At 31.7% G+C, this 18870-nt stretch overlaps 1 protein-coding gene across 1 annotated transcript in view; it reads right to left on the bottom strand.

Moving 5' to 3' along the window:
* The window catches only part of LOC114343276 (sphingomyelin phosphodiesterase-like), a 239938-nt gene extending 222045 nt beyond the window's left edge, over positions 1-17893 (bottom strand). The window contains exon 1 of the mRNA XM_050641444.1: positions 17604-17893. Coding sequence (XP_050497401.1) covers positions 17604-17667 — 64 coding nt within the window. The 5' untranslated portion in view covers positions 17668-17893. The remainder of the gene's footprint in view (positions 1-17603) is intronic.
* Between the last annotated feature and the right edge of the window lie 977 nt (positions 17894-18870).

Below are 18870 nucleotides of genomic sequence, written 5' to 3'. Positions count from 1 at the left end.
AAGAACCGAGAAGTACTAACCACCATCAAATCTCGAAAGTTGGAATACTTTGGACACATTATGCGAAATGAATCCAGATATGCCCTCCTACAAGCCATCCTGCAAGGAAAAATATTTGGAAAGCGAGGTCCAGGAAGAAGAACATACTGGTTAAAGAACCTCAGAACCTGGTTCAACACAACATCTGTGCAGCTTTTCCGCGTTGCTGCAGATAAGGTGAAGATTGCCATGATGATCGCCAACATTCGTCACGGATAGGCACATCAAGAAGAAGAACCCTCGAAGCTCCAAATAACGTGCCTTAGCAGTGACCCTGGACACCACGTGCTCCGGGGGTCGGTTCTGATGACGTAGCCGTGTTCAGCGGCCCCAAAACCCCCGGGTAAAAAAAAGATTGCCCTTAATATGCTTATTTTTGAAAGTTTATGCACTTTTGTGCAAAGAAAAACAAAAATTTGTTTATGCAATGTTGTAAGTCTCTAGGTGCTGTATTTCAAAAAACCGATTTATTCGGGTGATTTTAGTGCTAAATGCCCTAGTCCTAGTCTATAAGCACTATCTGTGCCTTCTATTTGATATTCTAATAAAATATTATTAACAAACTAGTTGTTGTGTCTGTTCCGTTCCGATGTATATATAAATTCTGCGAAGAACTGATTAATGGACAATACCTAATAATAGATAATACATATTATCTAAATAGACTTTTGTTTATTTTGTTTGATTTTTTTGTTTCTTGAATTTATTGACACATTTATGTGACATAGGTACTCATACCATATTAAAATTAATGTAGGTATTTTATAAGTGCCCATGTATACCTAACTATTTAAATTTGAAGGGTGTCGGGAGAAAATCATGGATGTCACCAAGAAATGATTTTGAGAAAAACGAATTTTAAAGTTAAAAGACTATTTACGACAAAAAAAAATGTGTTGGGAGGTATTAAAGATAAACGTAATGATAGAAAAATGTATTGATAATATAAAATAATGTAAACAAAGCATAAGAGTTAAATTGTTTTTAAGAAAATAAAAAATTAGTCGCGTAATGTCCACTTTTTAAAGAAGAAAACAATGGATGTCACCAAGTACAGGCGTTTAGTCACAGGATTATTCCTGTTTTGTTTTTGCTTTTTGTTCTCTGCTTTTCATCTAAAACAAAATAAAACATCTTAGTTAAAAAATCGTATTTTTTAATTATTTTCTTCATAACCTCGTACACCCTTCCCTTTTTTTTTTCTTTTTTCCATCACTCTTTTCACTATTAACCATTATGAGATAATATTATATTGAACTCACACTAAACAATACTGTACAGTTTTCGCAGTTATAAAACAATCTGCTGCTCTGTTGTTATAATTTGTAAACAAACTAACGACTAGTCTATCTAAACACGTGTGTATTACAAATCAACCGAAAATAGTATATTGTGCAACAAGTGCAGAAAGGTACTAATTTCTCACGAGTTTGAAAAGTTGCGGTACGAGCGCAAGCGAGTGCCGCAATTCAAACGAGTGAGAAATTACCTTTCTGCACGTGTTTCACACTATACTTTTTCTACAAGCACAGTTTTTCCTAAAAATAAAAATCACAATTTCCAAACGACGATTAATTATAATAGGTACCTATGTGATAAATTTTAAACTGTATTTAATTAATACCTACTAATCAATTTAAATTCCTTATACCTAAATAAATTGCACAGAAATCAGTTAAAAAATTAATGCACTGCCTTAATTTGTTTAAATTTAAACAATTATTACACATTATTGACATTTTATTTATGCAGTCACGGATTTACACAAAACCTACTTCATTCGACGTCTCTTGCACAGGTTGCTAAATCCTTATTGGTTATTTGATAATTATAAAATGTTTAATAAGAATAAAATTGTAAAATAAAATAGTTGTAACATCCATAATTTAGTTTCTATGCTATAGTTAAATATAATAATTGTCTTATAGGTTATATATTTGTCTAAAGTTTAACCACGGATATAAACAGAATATAACGTTACTCAGAATGCGGTAGTCCACGGATGTAAACAGAATATAACGTTACTCAGAATGAGGTAGTCAACTGTGCAGAAAAGAACTTTGCGGCACAGAAACGTCACTTTGCGGCACAGAAACGTCACTTTTCTGCACACTAATGTCAAATATCTTATACTGTGAGAAAATATCAAGTTTGCTAACATAAAACCGTGCAGAAAAGTGCACTTTGAATAGTGGTTGTAGAAAAATATACATTTTACTACGCAGCGTGCCGACGTGGCAAGTGATATTGCTTGGGTGACAATCATTGTTTTCACCCAATTACGCGTGGACAAATATCGTTTTCTCATGACATGGTCAATTTAAAAGGCTTAAAATCTCTGAACATTCGATGTTTTCTACCTATTTGAAGGAATGATGTGATAGTATTCGTTAAAATCTAGAGAATGACGTATTTAGCTAAATATCACCCAATTGGTGACATCCATGATTTTTTCCCGACACCCTTCATTTATACATTTGTTTGTGTATATATTTTTAAGTTTGTTTGTATATATATTTGTTAAGTCTCACGCACAATATTATATATTTTATACTAGTAGTATACAGTATGTCCCTGTAAGTTGTATCCATATGGAAAACTTTTCAACGAAAACTTTTCGTTTATAAATTTGCAAAAGTGTGTGTGTTATTGCGTTGCCGCTCCTGCAATACTTAGAGCAGGTGTATCGATGGATTCTTATGTAGTTTTGCCTTCTGAATCCAAATCTGAAAACGGCATTGCGATATATCTAACCTTCTTCGAGATAATCGACCTCAAAGTCTAAAATGTGACGTCACAATCCGGTTATCTCCTACAGACGCACTAAACGTCAGCTCAAATGGTTGATTAGGAAGTAGGCTACTTTTTTTAAATCTCGATTTGCCAAGCATAGGTTATTTACATTTGAGTTTGACACTTCGTGAATGTCAAACTAAATTTTAAATTAAGTATTAATAAACCATCAATGACATTTGATAGTGAATTTAATTATTATATAAAATAAATAAGATGTTCAAAAATACAATTTGAGTATAAATATTTTAAAAGCAATAATTTATTAACAGTTTTAAAAAGGTTTATACCAGTATAAATACGGCCTCCCCTTTATGATAAATGGACTGTTTCATTTGCTATAAAATTAAAATATTATGTATACCTAGTCGTTCCCTAAACTCGACACAACTGGCTAGTGATTGTAGAAGGTAATTTTTTTGTTTTTTGAGAATTTTGCCGAAATTGGCAAAATTACAAATTATTTAGTAATAATTATTAACTATTTAGAAATTATTTTTTTGTCGAATTGGCAAAATTATTGACTAAAATCACTAGCCAGTATTGTGTCTGTGTACATCCTTCTAATGGAAAAAAATATTTGAAGATTTTTCTCAAATTATGGATACTAAGAACATTTTCATTTATAACTCTTTTATTTTTAATTTGACAAATAAAAGTTATTCTTCATAAAAAGCTCTTTATGTTCTAAGATTTATGATGCAACCATCATATATAGGGTGTCCCAAAAGTAGGGGAACGGTCGAATATTTCGCGAACTAAACATCGGATGGAAAAACTGAAAAATACGTGTTCAATCATTTTCAAAAATCTATCCAATGACACCAAACACTAACTCCCACTACACCCCCTGGAGGTGGGGTGGAAAAGTAAGCAACTTTTATCCAAGACATTTTTTCGATCTGTGGATAGATGGCGCTATAATTGGGAAAAACGATTTATCCTGATACCATAGGTAAATTATAGAAACGGTCTAATATCTCGAGAAATACACTTCCAAATAAGAAACCAAAAAACGGTTTTTAATATTTTTCGAAAACCTATCGATAAACACTAAGCATGACCCTCCAACCCACCCCTCTAATATCTCGAGAAATACACTTCCAAATAAGAAACCAAAAAACGGTTTTTAATATTTTTCGAAAACCTATCGATAAACACTAAGCATGACCCTCCAACCCACCCCCTGGAGGTGAGGTGGGGGGTAACTTTAAAATCCTAAATAGCAACCCCCACTTTTTATTGCAGTTTCGAATTCGTCATGAAAATAAGCAACATTTATTCGAAACATTTTTTAAAAATGCTGATAGATGGCGCTAATAAATCGTATTTTTCCAATTAAAGCGCCATCTATCAACAATTCTAAAAAATCTTGCTTAGAATAAATGTTGCTTAGTTTTTCATGACAAATCCGAATCTGTAATAAAAAGTGGGGGTTGCTATTTAATATTTTAAAGTTATCCCCCACCTCACCTCCAGGGGGTGGGTTGGAGGGTTATGTTTAGTGTTATTCGATAGGTTTTCGAAAAGTATTAAAAAAATTTGTTTGGTTTCTCATTTGGAAGTGTATTTCTCGAGTTATTAGACCGTTTCTATAATTTACCCATGTTATCAGGATAAATCGTTTTTCCCAATTATAGCGCCATCTATCCACAGTTCGAAAAAATGTCTTGAATAAAAGTTGCTAACTTTTACGTAACGAATCCAAATCTGCAAGAAAATCTAGGGGTTTCCATTTGAGATTTTAAACTTACCCCCTACCCCACCTCCAAGGGGTGTAGTGAAAGTTGGTGTTTGGTGTCATTGGATAGATTTTTGAAAATGATTGAACACGTATTTTTCAGTTTTTCGATCCGATGTTTAGTTCGCGACATATTCGACCGTTCCACTACTTTTGGGACACCTTGTATAAAATTTTATTAATTTTATACGAGGTATATAAAAAATATTTCGATCAAGAGTAAACTACCTTTATAGTTCATAACATTTAAATTAGAATGATATAATTGCACAATAAAACATAATTATTAATTCTAAACTACTTTTCATAATAGAAATTTTCCATATTATGAATTAAAATACGTATACAAAGTTTTCGTTATGACAATGCTCGCATTTTCAGCTTGTTTATTATTAATTTTACAAAAAAAGTTATTCTTCATAAAAAGCTCTGCATGGTCAAAAACCTAAGATTTAACCATCAAATCAAATTTTTTTAATGTTATACGAGGTATGTCAAAAAGTTTGAATTTCACTCAAGAGTAAAGTAGCTTTATTTTTCACGATATTGAAAATTGCTATTATGAAAAGTTGTTTGGAATTAAAAACTATATTCTAGTATGCAATTACATCCTTCTAATTGAAATTTTTTTTTTTGAAAAATTATGGATAACTAACATTATTTTCAGTTATTTCAGTTCAGATAACTCTTTTATTATTAATTTTACGAAAAAAAGTGATTCCTAATAAAAAGTTCTGCATGGTCTAAAACCTAAAATACAACCATCTTATGTCAAATTTTATCAATTTTATACGAGGTATGTAAAAAAATATGAATTTCGCTCAGGAATAAAATACGTTTGGTTTTCACAATATCGAAAATTGCTATTATGAAAAGTTATTTAGAATTAAAAACTATGTTTCAGTATATAATTACATCCTTCTAATTGCAATATTCTGAACTATAAAGGTACTTTACTTTTGATCTAAATTTATCTTTTTTGACATACCTCGTATAAAATTGATCAAATTTGATATAAGATGGTTGTCTTTTGATGAGTCACCTGCTTAAAATATTTCTTAGAGTCATTCACAACCGAATCTATCAAAAACTAGACATCGATATTAACTATACACAGATGGGATTCAGAAAAGGATTAGGTACAAGGGATGCTCTCTTTGCCTTGAACGTTCTAACACAGAGATGCCTAGATGTTAACCAAGAGGTACACGCCTGCTTTATAGACTTTGAAAAGGCCTTTGACAAAGTACGCCACAGTAAACTCAAAGAAATCCTGGAGAGTAAGAACATTGACACCAGAGACATACAAATAATATTAAATCTGTACTGGAATCAGCGAGCTAATATAAAAATAGAAGAACAAACATCGGACGAAATAGAAATACGCAGAGGAGTACGACAGGGTTGTATATTGTCACCGCTCTTATTTAATATCTACAGCGAACAAATATGCCAAGAAGCTCTCTCATATGCAAACGAAGGGATAATAGTCAATGGAGAAGTTATCAATAACATTCGATATGCTGACGATACTGTGATAATGGCAAGAACAGCGGAAGATTTACAACATTTAGTTGAAACTATGAATGAGATATGTAATAACTACGGCATAAGGATGAACGTCAAAAAAACCAAATATATGACCTTCAGTAAGAATCCAATAAATGACACTAGTATCACAATAAACGGTACCCAACTTGAAAAAGTAAACGAATACAAATACTTGGGAACCCTTATCAATGAAACAGGTGACCAAAATCACGAGATTAAAAGATGTATTGAAATTGCCAGGTCTACTTTTATAAAAATGAAAAAATTATTTTGTAATCGTGATATTAGTATTCATCTACGAACTAGAATGTTAAAATGCTATGTATTCAGTACTTTGCTCTACGGTGTTGAGTCATGGACTCTTAAACAGAGGAATATTAAAAATCTTGAAAGCTTTGAGATGTGGTGCTACCGCCGTATACTACGAATAAGTTGGGTGGATAAAATTACAAATGAAGGAGTAATACGCAGAATAAATAACGAGCCAGAAGTTCTACGGAGTATAAAAAAGAGAAAACTTGAATACTTAGGCCACCTGATGAGAGGACAAAAGTACACATTCCTACAAAATATAATGCAAGGAAAAATCCAAGGACGAAGAAATCAAGGCCGTAGAAGAATGTCCTGGATGAGAAATTTGAGAGAGTGGTTTGGCTGTACCACTAACGAATTGTTCAAAACAGCAGTAAATAAAATTAGAATCGCCCTAATGATATCCAATCTCCGATAGGAGAGGCACTCAAAGAAGAAGAAGGTTGTCTTTTAGGTTTTAAACCATCCAAAACTATTTATTAAGAATCAGTTTTTTTCGTAAAATTAATAATGAAGAGTTATCAGAATTGAAATAACTGAAAATAATGTTAGTTATCCATAATTTTTCAAAAAATTTTTTTTTTCAATTAGAAGTATGTAATTGCATATTAGAATATATATTTTAATTCTAAACAACTTTTCTTAATAGAAGTTTTCAATATTGTGAAAAATAAAGCTACTTTACTCTTGAGTGAAATTCAAACTTTTTGACATACCTCGTATAATATTCAAAAAATTTGATATTTGATGGTTAAATCTTAGGTTTTGGACCATGCAGAGCTTTTTATGAAGAATAACTTTTCTTCGTAAAATTAATAATAAAAATTTTTCCATATGGATACAACTTACAGAGACATACTGTATACAGGGTGGTTCATCTTATTCGCCTCGGTCTCTGTACGGAAAACCACTTGATATTTTAAAAAAAATTCTTCACAGAAATATACAGGGCCTTTAATACTACAACCTAAAAATAATGTGAATTATACAGGGTGTTCCAAAAAAGAGTGGTACATCAAAGTTATATTTTTTCTTATGGAATGCCCTATATCTGATGACATTATTGAATTGACCTTAAAAAATAAGCTATACCTTCATAAGGGTTCCCTATACCTAAATACAGGGTGTTTTGATTTATTTCGATTTTTATAAAAATTTAAGGTGTTAGAAAAAAATAAATATTTACGAATCTAAGAAGCACTAACAAATTCTTTCTTCTATCTTAATAATAGACTATTTAGCATACTTAAACAGATGCTTATTGCAACAAAATTTCTTACAGGGTGGTCAAAATATGAGATTGTTCTATTAGCAAATTCAAGCTGTAATAACTTACTTATTTTAAATGGAATACCCTGTATCTTACTAGTCTATCGCGTAGAAAATTTACTTAGCTTTCAATTTGTACTAGAGTTTCCTATACCTATCTTTTTACAGGGTGGTCAAAATATTAGATTGTTATATTAACAAATTCAAGCTGTAATAACTTACTTATTTTAAATGGAACACCCTGTATCTTACTAGTCTATCGAGTAGAAAATTTACTTAGCTTTCAATTCTTATTAGAGTTTCCTATACCTATCTCCCTTCATTTTTTAAATATTTAAAGATTTCCTAATTTGTAAGCTGGCGTATCCGAGTGAAATTTATTGAAAAATAAATAATGAGTGAATATGTATTCGTAACAAATACACGAACTCATTAAACATCGTTATTATTCCAAGAAATTCTTGACGAAAACAAAGTGACAACAGATGAGACGAGGTAATAATATATTAGGAATCACGGAATCACGGAAACATAACCGCACATGGAAAAAACACAACTTTTATGGTCGGATGAGTTCAAACAATAAGTTTTTTGTTTTTAAAATTTTTAAATTGGTCAACATATACAATTTCTATGTTCTATGGATTTAAATTGCTTCATTATCGAAAAAGGAAAGAAAGACCTTTATGTAAATTTTGATTTATTGGTTAGACTAGAACAAACCTAGCACTAACTGCTACAGTTATGAAAAGATATATTGGGAACTGGGGCAATACAGGTTTACAGACATATTTTATGGTCTTACCTTTCTCCCGAGACGCTGTGGCAGAGGTTTTGGCTCCGAACTGTAATTCCAGCGGTCAGCTAACGTCTACCGTTGGAATCAGCCGGCTCTTGGACCTCTGATCATAGGACACATATAATGTAAAGGGCACTTTTGCTTTGGGATATAAATCTTGCATAATTCTGTACACATATTAAATAAACTTATTATTAAATAAATATGTCTAACAAAACAATCCAAATAAATCTTCACACAACTTGAGGTCAACGTCGCACGTTGACGGAGCGACTGGCGCCGCCCCTCACCAACCAGAGGGCACGGACCAGCTACAGTACTAATCATATCTTCTATAGTACTAATCATATCTTCTGTAGTACTAATCATATCTTCTATATTCTATAGTGTTCTGTGTTCTGTCGACACAGAAGCACGTTGATTATTTAATAGGTGTATTACTTGATATTATTTGCTTTCTTCCTAGGTAGAATAATTGATAACTTTTATTTCTGAATTTTTGAACATAATATTTTATTTTTCTTTCTTTATATTGATACCTAGGTCAGAATTTGCTATAATATTCTAACTATATTTGTGTTGAGGCAAACTCGCTCGAATTTATGCATATTTGATATTTATTCACATTTTAACCCATATATACATTAACTTGTGTTTGAATTTTTTTCTATTACTTATTTTGCTATAACTTTGACTCAAATTTATAATAAGATGATGAAGTTGAGGAAAGGGGAATTAAAAATTATATGTTAGTTTTAATAAAAGTTGTTAGCAACTAACGATTTTTACTTATTTTGCAGTTTGTGAAGCAACAAATTGACTTTTTAACTTTTCAAAATCAGCATTTTGATGCTTTTTCAATGTTCTGAAAAATAAAATTTTGCATTTTTATGTCAACTATTTATCTTTTGAATGGGGTGCAAAAATCGAAAAAATCGCGATTTTTGCACTAAATTGCTAATAATTAAAAAACGGCGCCGAACTTTAGGTAGGAAACAGGTTTTCTTCTTATCGGTTTACAATAACTAAAAAATTTGTCAGATACCTGGATAATTCAGTGTCCCGAACGAACATCATTTATTTTTTGCTTATTTACCTGGAGTAAATATGTTGCAATATATTAACGACATAAACACATTTAAAATACTGCAAAAAATGTAATTACGAAACTTAAATAGTCTTATAACAAAAATTTAAATATTAATAATTAAATGAGTACTTAATGTTTAATGTTGTTATGTGTTTTATACGTGACTTTTGTACTTTCGTACGTTAATGATAGTTTTTAAACAAGCCAACACAACTACATAAACAGCTTTTAATTATTATGTCTCAAAACAAATAAGGGAATTAGGAGAGTACCTAAATAATGTAAATCTCGATAAAAAATTAGTACAAAAAAATTTTATAATGAGAGGGGAAGAACAAAACGTGACCACAAAGATACGCGTGATAGTAAGTGAATCGAACAAAGTCAATTTGATTTAAAACGACTAAAATTAATCCAGTGGCGGATCCAGAGGGGGGACTTCTAATGGAACAAAAAGACATAAAAATACCCAAAAAACCACATAAAATACATTAAGTTCTATTAATTTTTCTAACCAGAGGGTTTATAGGCTGATTTTATATAGCTGAGTTTATATAGCTGAGTTTATCTGCTTGTTTGCCTACAGGGTGTTTCATTAATAATTGGAAATATTTTAACTATAGATTCCTGGGCTTAAAATATTGAGGTTTAACCCAAATCACCTAGTCCGAAAATGCTTCTTAAGGGAGCTAGAGCTTTTTGAAGACGGCGTGGCGTCTTGTAATTAGTTTTTTTTAAAGTACCTCTAGAACGCGTCTATTTAGAAAACGAAAGCTGGTGCGTCTATTTATCTTCTAGAGATAAATCGATTCCATCTATTGCGAATTTCTAGTACCGGTCACAGGCGTCTGTTTTGGGTAGGGCAACGGTTATTTATCTCATAACTTTTTTGTCTTTAACTTTTAAGCGTGTTTGACATTGGATTATTATATAATAAGATATTCTAGTACTAAAACGTAGTACTCTTGCTTTAAGTCGCAAGGATACACCGTTTTCGAGAAAAATCGATTTTAAAATTTTGCGTTTTTTAATTTGAAAAAAATTTTCAAAAAAAACTATTTGGAAAAACGAAAACTGGTACGTTTATTTATCTTTCAGAGATGATTCGATTTCAATAATTGCGAATTTCTAGTACCGGTCATATGCGCTTTAATTTCTAAGCATTTTTAACACTATATTATTAAATTATGAGTTATTTTACTAGCAAAAGTTACTCTTGCATTCTTCTTCTTCTTCTTTTACGGCACTACAGCCCAAATTGAGCCTTGGCCTCCTTTATTTTTTGCCTCGACCCTTGCTTGTCTGTGGCTGCTCTTCTCCATACACGGACTCCTAAAAGGGCTTGCGCGTCGCTGTTTACTGTGTCTTCCCAGCGCTTTTTTGGCCAAACTTTTTTCCAACCGGTCTCTTTCTCTGCATTTTAGCTTTCAGTGCTTTTTTTGGTAGCCTATCCTCTCCCATTCTTATCACATGTCCGGCCCATTGCAATCTTTGTATTCTAATGAAGTCTGACAGGGGTGTTTCCTTTAATGTGGATAAAGCTCGTTGTTGTATCGACTTCTGAAGATTCCGTTTTCCCTCGCAGGTCCTAGTATTCTCCTCAGTACTTTCCTTTCGAATGTGTCGAGTTTGTTTTTGGATGTTTCTTTCAGGACCCAGGCTTCACTGCCATAGCATGTTATTGGTCGAATTAAGGTTTTATATTCTCATCTTTGTATTTCGGTGGACACTTTTACACAGAAATATATGGGAGAGGGCAAAATACGCTCTGTTTGCCTGCGTTATTCTCTTCCGTATTTCTCCGTCTTCTGATCCGTCGGTATACATTTCTACTCCCAGGTATGTAAACTTTCCAACCATTTCAATGTCATCTTCATGTATAATGTTTTGTGGGACTATATTTCTTCTCGTCTGAGTCATTATTTTTGTTTTTTTTCTGTGTTAATTTCCAGACCTAGCATTTTTGTTTGTGTTTTTAACTCTGCGTATGTTTCCTGTGCTCCTATTGATGTTCTACTCATAATATTAATATCATCGGCATAAGCGGCCAGTTGAACCGTTCTGTTGGTCAGTAGGTTTTCTCGTCCAGTTTGCATTTGCCTAACCGCATACTCCAGTGCCAGGTTAAACAATGTTGGGGCCAGCTCACCTCCCTGCTTTAGTCCCTGCGAAATTTTGAAAAAGTCTGTCTGGTGGTTTTGTATTCGTACACATGCCTGAGTTTCATCCATTGTGGCTTTAATGAGTCTTATTAGCTTGTGTGGTATTGCCAATTCAGACAGACCAATAAAATGTATTATTTCGATTCAGTGGCGGATCTAGACATTTGCTTTGGGAGGGGAAATTTGCCTTAGGGTTGGGGGGGGGGAAAGATAAACCCAAACTACATAAAAGACATAAATAATAACTTATATCCATTAATCTCCCTTCATTTTCCTAACTAGCAGTTTTATTGGGTTGATTTTGTGTATCTGTGGTTTAAGTTTCATCTCAGCTAATGCATTTTTATGTATCAACAATTTTTTTTCTTTAATTTTGGACCATGTTAGGGGGGGGGGATATTCCCAGTCTCCCTCCCCGTAGATCCGCCACGAATTTCTTCCATTGACTAGTCACTATGCAATTTTCGTTAATAGAGCATAATCTTCAAAACCTATAACATGGTATTTCGCTTTTGAATTTTGGCAACAAATATGAGGAATTTGAAATAGATGTGCCCAAAAACGCTGAATTTAGAATTGCACCTTTAACGATCTAAAACGATCAAAAACTTTGAAAACTGCTTTTTTCGAGTGTACAAGTACATTTTTCAAAATTACACATCTTCAGCTACAAAAGAAGTGACATAATTTTAAATGTGATAGTTTAGATTCAGCGTTTTTGGTGGATATTTCAAATGCCTCATATTTGTTGCCAAAACTCAAAATCGAAATTTCATGTTATATTTTTTGAAAACCTAAAAATTGAAATTCCATAGCGACCGGTCAATATAAGTGATAAATTTTGTTAATCTCATAAGAATCGTAAAAAAAGAATGTGTGCGTACTTTGTACGCACGTAAGAAGTTATACTTCTATTATATGATTTTTTAAAAATAAATATACTTTAAACAGTTTGTTTCAATTTTTTTTAAACACCAAACTAATTTTGTGCTTACCGCTTTCAAAAAAATAAAAAAAAGTATAAGATTGCACTGGATTCGAACTCAAGACCTCTCGATCTCTGGCCGAATTAGTCGAGGCATTGAAGCACATAAAAAGCCTTACTGTCGATTTTTGGCGCAGTAAGACGGATTTTAATGCAGTTTGGTGCGTTGGATTCGTGAGAATGTCAGGAATTTTGTGAATTATTGTAATGAATAAGAAATCTGAAATTGCATTTGTGCAACAAAAGTGCATTTTGAAATAGGCTATTATTATAAATTTTCAACTCGGTAAATAGTTGGCCAACATCCCGATTCATTATTTTAATTATTTTTAATCATTTTTAAGTCCATATAATAATAGTCTAAGATGTCAATAACCATTAATAATAAACAAAAAAAATTTCCTTATGGGGAATCGAACCAAGTACTAACACGTCCGTAACTAGATACACATACCGCTAGCCTACGCAGACACTTGCTAGACAAGGGCGATATTAGGTATAAACAAAAACAAATAGGTAAGTAAAAATTGCAAAGAAAATTACTACATACTCAAATGTATTATAAAATTAATATATTCCTAAATTTTAGAAGAAACATTCGTAAATAGGTACCTTTATACAAAACATTCGAAAAATCGACACTTCATTACCTCGACCAAATGCTATACCAAATACGCTACGAGGACTGTGTCTGTATCGGTTCGGACCAGTGATGTGGGAGAAAGGGGATATGACGTAAGGGATGCTCTCGTGTTTTCTAAATGGGACCACTTGACTTGACACTTTTGGGAAAGGCAATATGGCGGCGGGCAGGTTTTTTATGTTATACGTGGAATATATGTCGTTAATTAATTATTAAAATTTTTAATTATATACAGGGTCATGAGGAACTGTACATACTCCTACCTCGTATAGAGGCCCCTATGGGGAATAACAAATGACCATTAAAAAATGTCTGCTCCCATTGTTTAATAATATACAGGGCGAGTTTCGCATTTTGACAGAAATTTGTATTCGTCATAATTTTTGAACGGTCAGATCGATGTGTCTCTTATTTTGGTCAATCGTTACACTATTGCCACCTAATCAACTGATTTATTCAAACTAGAAAAAAATCAGGTCCGGTTTTAAAAAAATTAGTTCGTTTGGGTCTTAGAAAAAATTTCACCCTGTATAAGCTTTTTGAAAACTCTAATATGAATTTTACAAATTAGACAAATAGGCAATTAAAATAACATATTTATTTTTTTCCGCACACGATTGCTTAATTTTTTATAAAAAAATCAAATTTGATTATGAATTAAAAGTTTGGTAAAGTGAACCATAGATTTAACAAAATTAACTTTTATTAACAAAATTAATTTTTTTCGAACAAATATTTAATTTATGTTTGATAAATTACCCATTTGATATCCCGTTTGATATGTTATGATAGTTACCCATAATTTCTCAAAAAAAATTTTTTCAATTAGAAGGATGTAATTGCATATTAGAATATAGTTTTTAATTCCAAACAACTTTTCATAATAGCAATTTCCAATATTACGAAAAATAAAGCTACTTTACTCTTGAGTGAAATTCAAACTTTTTGACATACCTCGTATAATATTCAAAAAATTTTATATTTGATGGTTAAATCTTAGGTTTTGGACCATGCAGAGCTTTTTATAAATAATAACTTTTTTTCGTAAAATTAATAATAAAAAAGTTTTCCATATGGATACAACTTACAGGGACATACTGTATATATATTTATATAATATAATACAATTTTATAATTATATACTTTATATAGAACAGAATATACTGCTAAAGAGTTCCGCCATATTGCCTTTCCCATTTAGCCCGTGAAAGCGATCCCATCTACTTCACCTCATGTCACATCCCCTCCCTCCCACATCACTGGTTCGGACGTACCTAATGACAATTCACTGTAACTAACAGACAAGATGAATAAATATACAATAAAATGTTTTATAGTCCATTCTTTCACGGTTTTTGCTCTAAATTTTAAAGAACCGCTTGGATTGACATGAAATTTCGCATACTTATAGCTTACATGTCAAAGAAAAAAAGTGATATTGTGCCCATGTGTGCTTTTGCCCTGGAGGTGAAAAAATATATGTCCAAAATAAATCCGGAAATGGATAAACTGACTAATTTTAAATAACTCTTGTTCTATAGAGCTTTTTCGCCAAGTCAACACTTTTCGAGTTACTTGCGAGTGAATATGTTCATTTTTCAACAAAATAACCTCATTTTTAGACGGTTTTTTGCAAATAACTTAAAAAGTAAGTATTTTGTCGAAAAAAATATTCTTAGCAAAAATATAGGCTATAAAAAAGTAAAAAAATGGTGTACTCGTTAGGTCTCTGGATCTCGTAGAACCAGAGTTATAGCCAATGAAAAATATATTCATATTTACCAAATCTCAAGTAGAATATTTCGACGTGAAATATCCAAAAAAGTAAGCATTTTTTGGGGAAAACTCATTATATCGTATTTAAAGTGTTTAAAAAAGCTTTATTTGTGTTTTTACAAAAAGTTTCTAGCATTAAATTTAAGCAAGTTACGCTCAAAATAAAGTGGGTCCCTTTTGTTTTTGCAAAAAAAAACCGGGAAGACCACCCCCTAATTAGCAACTTAAATGAAATTAATCGTTACCGCTCCACAAATTATTTTACTTATGTTGTGTTTATATGATCTGTAAGTTTCATCGATTCAAAGTGCTTATTTTTGAAAAAATTTGGTTTCAAAGTAAAATTTTTAAAAATTAAAATTTTGAAAAATATCCTTTTTTTCAAAATAACTTAAAAATTGTTAGAGATACCCAAAATCTCGAAAAACAAAAAAAGTCAGATTTGCTTTTCTGAATATCATGTATTTTTTTGATTTTCTGTTAGACAAAAATTGTTTAAGATTTGGTGTTTCTAAATTTGCATACATTCGTGATCAGTGACTCGTTCAACCCCTTTTAACTACAGCCCTTTCAATAATAAGGACTTTGAACCGATGAAACTTACAGATCATATAAACAATATATACACGAGTCAAGAAACTTGTGAAGTCGTAACGATTAAGTTCATTTAAGATACTAATTAGGGGGTGATTTTCTCGATTTTTACCAAAACCAAAAGGGATTTTGAGCGTAACTTGTTTAATTTTGATACAAGATTTTTTTTTATAAAACAAAAATGAAGCTTTTTTTAAACACTTTAAATAAAATGCGTTTTCCCCGAAATGTGCTTCATTTGTGGTTATTTCACGTTAAAGTATTCCATTTGGAATTTGACGAATATGAACCTATTTTTCATTAGCTATAACTCTACTTTTACTAGGTATAGAGACGAGATATATACACCATTTTTTTAAATTTTTTACAGGCTATATTTTTGCTAAGTATATTTTTTCGACAAAATTCTTACTATTTGAGTTATTTGCAAAAAACCGTATAAAAGCGTGGTTATTTTGTTGAAAAAATGAACATATTCACTGCCAAATAACTCGAAAAGTATTGACTTAGTGAAAAAACTCTATAGAACAAAAGTTACTTAAAATTAGTCAGTTTATCCATTTCCTGACTTTCTTTGGACGAATATTTTTTACCCCCAAAGGGGGTGAAAACCACCCCCAGAGCAAAAGCACATATCGGCACAATATCACTTTTTTTCTTTGACTTGTTAGCTATGTGTGTGTATGCCAAATTTCATGTCAATCCAAGCGGTTCTTTAAAATTGAGAGGTTTTGCAATATTTTACCGTTAAAGAATAGACTATTAATAATACTCATCTTATTGTTGAGGAAGACAAATCCAAAGACACAAAAATTATAATAAATATATAATAAATTATATAAATATAATAAATATATTTACTAAAAAAACTAATATATTCTTTTTACACCTTTTCTTGCACTGATATATTTATAGATACATAACTAGAAAGATTTTAGCAACTAAACGCCATACTGTCTGTGTGCGCATGCGCGCAGATTATGAAATTTACTCTCAATCGCGCCTAAAGAAGTATAACTTCAAAAATGGTAAACATCGCGCAAACTTTATTTATTGAACCGTTCTATCGCTTTACCATTTGTAGCAAAATTCAAAAGTTGTATACGAGAGCTGCACTCTTCATCTTCAACAAAAATATTTTTGTCAACAGGATAACACGCGCGCGTAACTGACATTTAAAATCGCCGGTCGCTTCAAGCGTTGTTTCTGAGAAAAACGTTCATTCTACACAAAAAGTGCTAATAAATATTTTTGGTCAAAATTATCTCGGCTACACTTCCTGTGTGAAACATTTTCTGCTACGCCGTACAAATTCTTGATAAATCGATGTTTTTCTACGAGAGAGGCTTTTAGGGAGAACCCGGGGGTAGGAGTGACTTCTTTGCATCTTTTTTGGGGTCTCAAAATTGGCATTCTTAGTAAAATTGAGCTTATTCGTATAATTTTTACAGGCCAAATCTGTGACGATTGGACCTATTAGTCTGGCAAATGTATCAAATTTTTCCAAAGTTTTGAAATGTACATAATAATTAGTTGGTAAAGCAACTTTAACATTTGTTTTCAATGCATATTTTAGTTGACTAGAAAAAATTTCTCATGACTTTGATCTAAAATAATTAGGAAAACAGCAATTAAATATTTTAAAATTTCCCACTGAGTTTCCTATTATGACCCGTTTGACGATTCACCACCCGGTATATTATATAGGGGCCTATTAATTTTACAGCATATCCGTGTAATGGCATTTTAATATTGTGTACCTATGCATTATAATTTGATAGAGGATGTGCAATGCAATAATTAATGAATCATAAGAGAATAAAAATGTAATATTAATAAAATAACTTACCTATTGTTTCAAAAAAACTCAATACACACAACACAGTCACAGGCAAAATTTTAAATCCAAGCATAATTTTATATTTTGTAACTACCAAAGTTAAGATTGACTGGTATCTTGTCCGTAGGGTCAATGTTAATAATTATGGTAAAAATCACTGTATGAGTTACCTAGTAGGTACAACCTCCAAGGCTGCCAACTAAATACAACACATGAGCGAACCTCAGTGTATATTTAAACGATACCTGATATTACACAATAAAATAACAAACAAAATAAGAGTTACCTTCACCATACACATATATCAAACATTGTTTCCGGAAAAGTGAATCATAATTAGATAATTTAGCATTTTCTGCGCCCGTGCGTTGGGTATAATCTGCTGCAAAATATTTCTGCATGCCTAATTTATGAATATTATGCATATAGTCCAGGGAATTAAGGCTTTTCTTAAGACACTGAATTATCCAGGTAGCTGATAACTTGTTTGCTTATTATAGACCTATAGAAAGAAAACCTACCTGTTTCCTGTCTAGAGTTCGGAGCCGTATTTTAATTATTAACAATTTAGTGCAAAAACGCGATTTTTTTCGATTTTTTGCACTCCATTCAAAAGCTAAATAGTTGACAGAATTACAAAATTTTATTGTTTAGAATTTAGAACATTGAAAAAGCTTCAAAATGCAGATTTTTTAATGTTAAAAGTTAATTTGTTGCTTCGCAAACTGCAAAATAAGTGAAAATCGTTATTTGTTAATAACTTTTATTAAATCTAACTCAGAACTGTTTCAACCAAAGTTGTGTATTGGGGTAGTTTGATATAAGTATCTAATTGAAAATCTCGAAGCGAAGATCATGAATCAACTGGTTAAAATTTGGATGTGTATTGTAAAATGAAGCATTATAGCGAGAGTGAAAAGACTCACATGCAGTTCTTGTCCTTTGTAAAGACGAGAATTTTCAGCCCAAATGTGAGGAGGAAATATTGACGTTTCTTCAATATAGGTTTCAACTGAATAGTCACTAAACTTAACCACTCTTTCATCTTCTGGTTGAATTGCAACAAGATCTATGGCAAAGCAATCCCCAGCGTCCTCTGCTTTAAGAAAGAGTAAACCAATATATGAGTAAGATATTTAGTTAAAGCTGTTTCTGCACCGTTTTTTAACTGATATTCGATATCAACTGGGTTTTCGCAAACAACTTGCTATTCGCAAACATCTCGGTTTTCCCGAGATATTTTCAACTGCTTTAATTTTCACTAAATTACTTAAAG

Source organism: Diabrotica virgifera, chromosome 10, assembly GCF_917563875.1.
Source record: "Diabrotica virgifera virgifera chromosome 10, PGI_DIABVI_V3a".
NCBI classification, from domain to species: domain Eukaryota; kingdom Metazoa; phylum Arthropoda; class Insecta; order Coleoptera; family Chrysomelidae; genus Diabrotica; species Diabrotica virgifera.
Note: the sequence above shows the minus strand (reverse complement) of the source record. Positions and strands in the feature narration are given on the sequence as shown.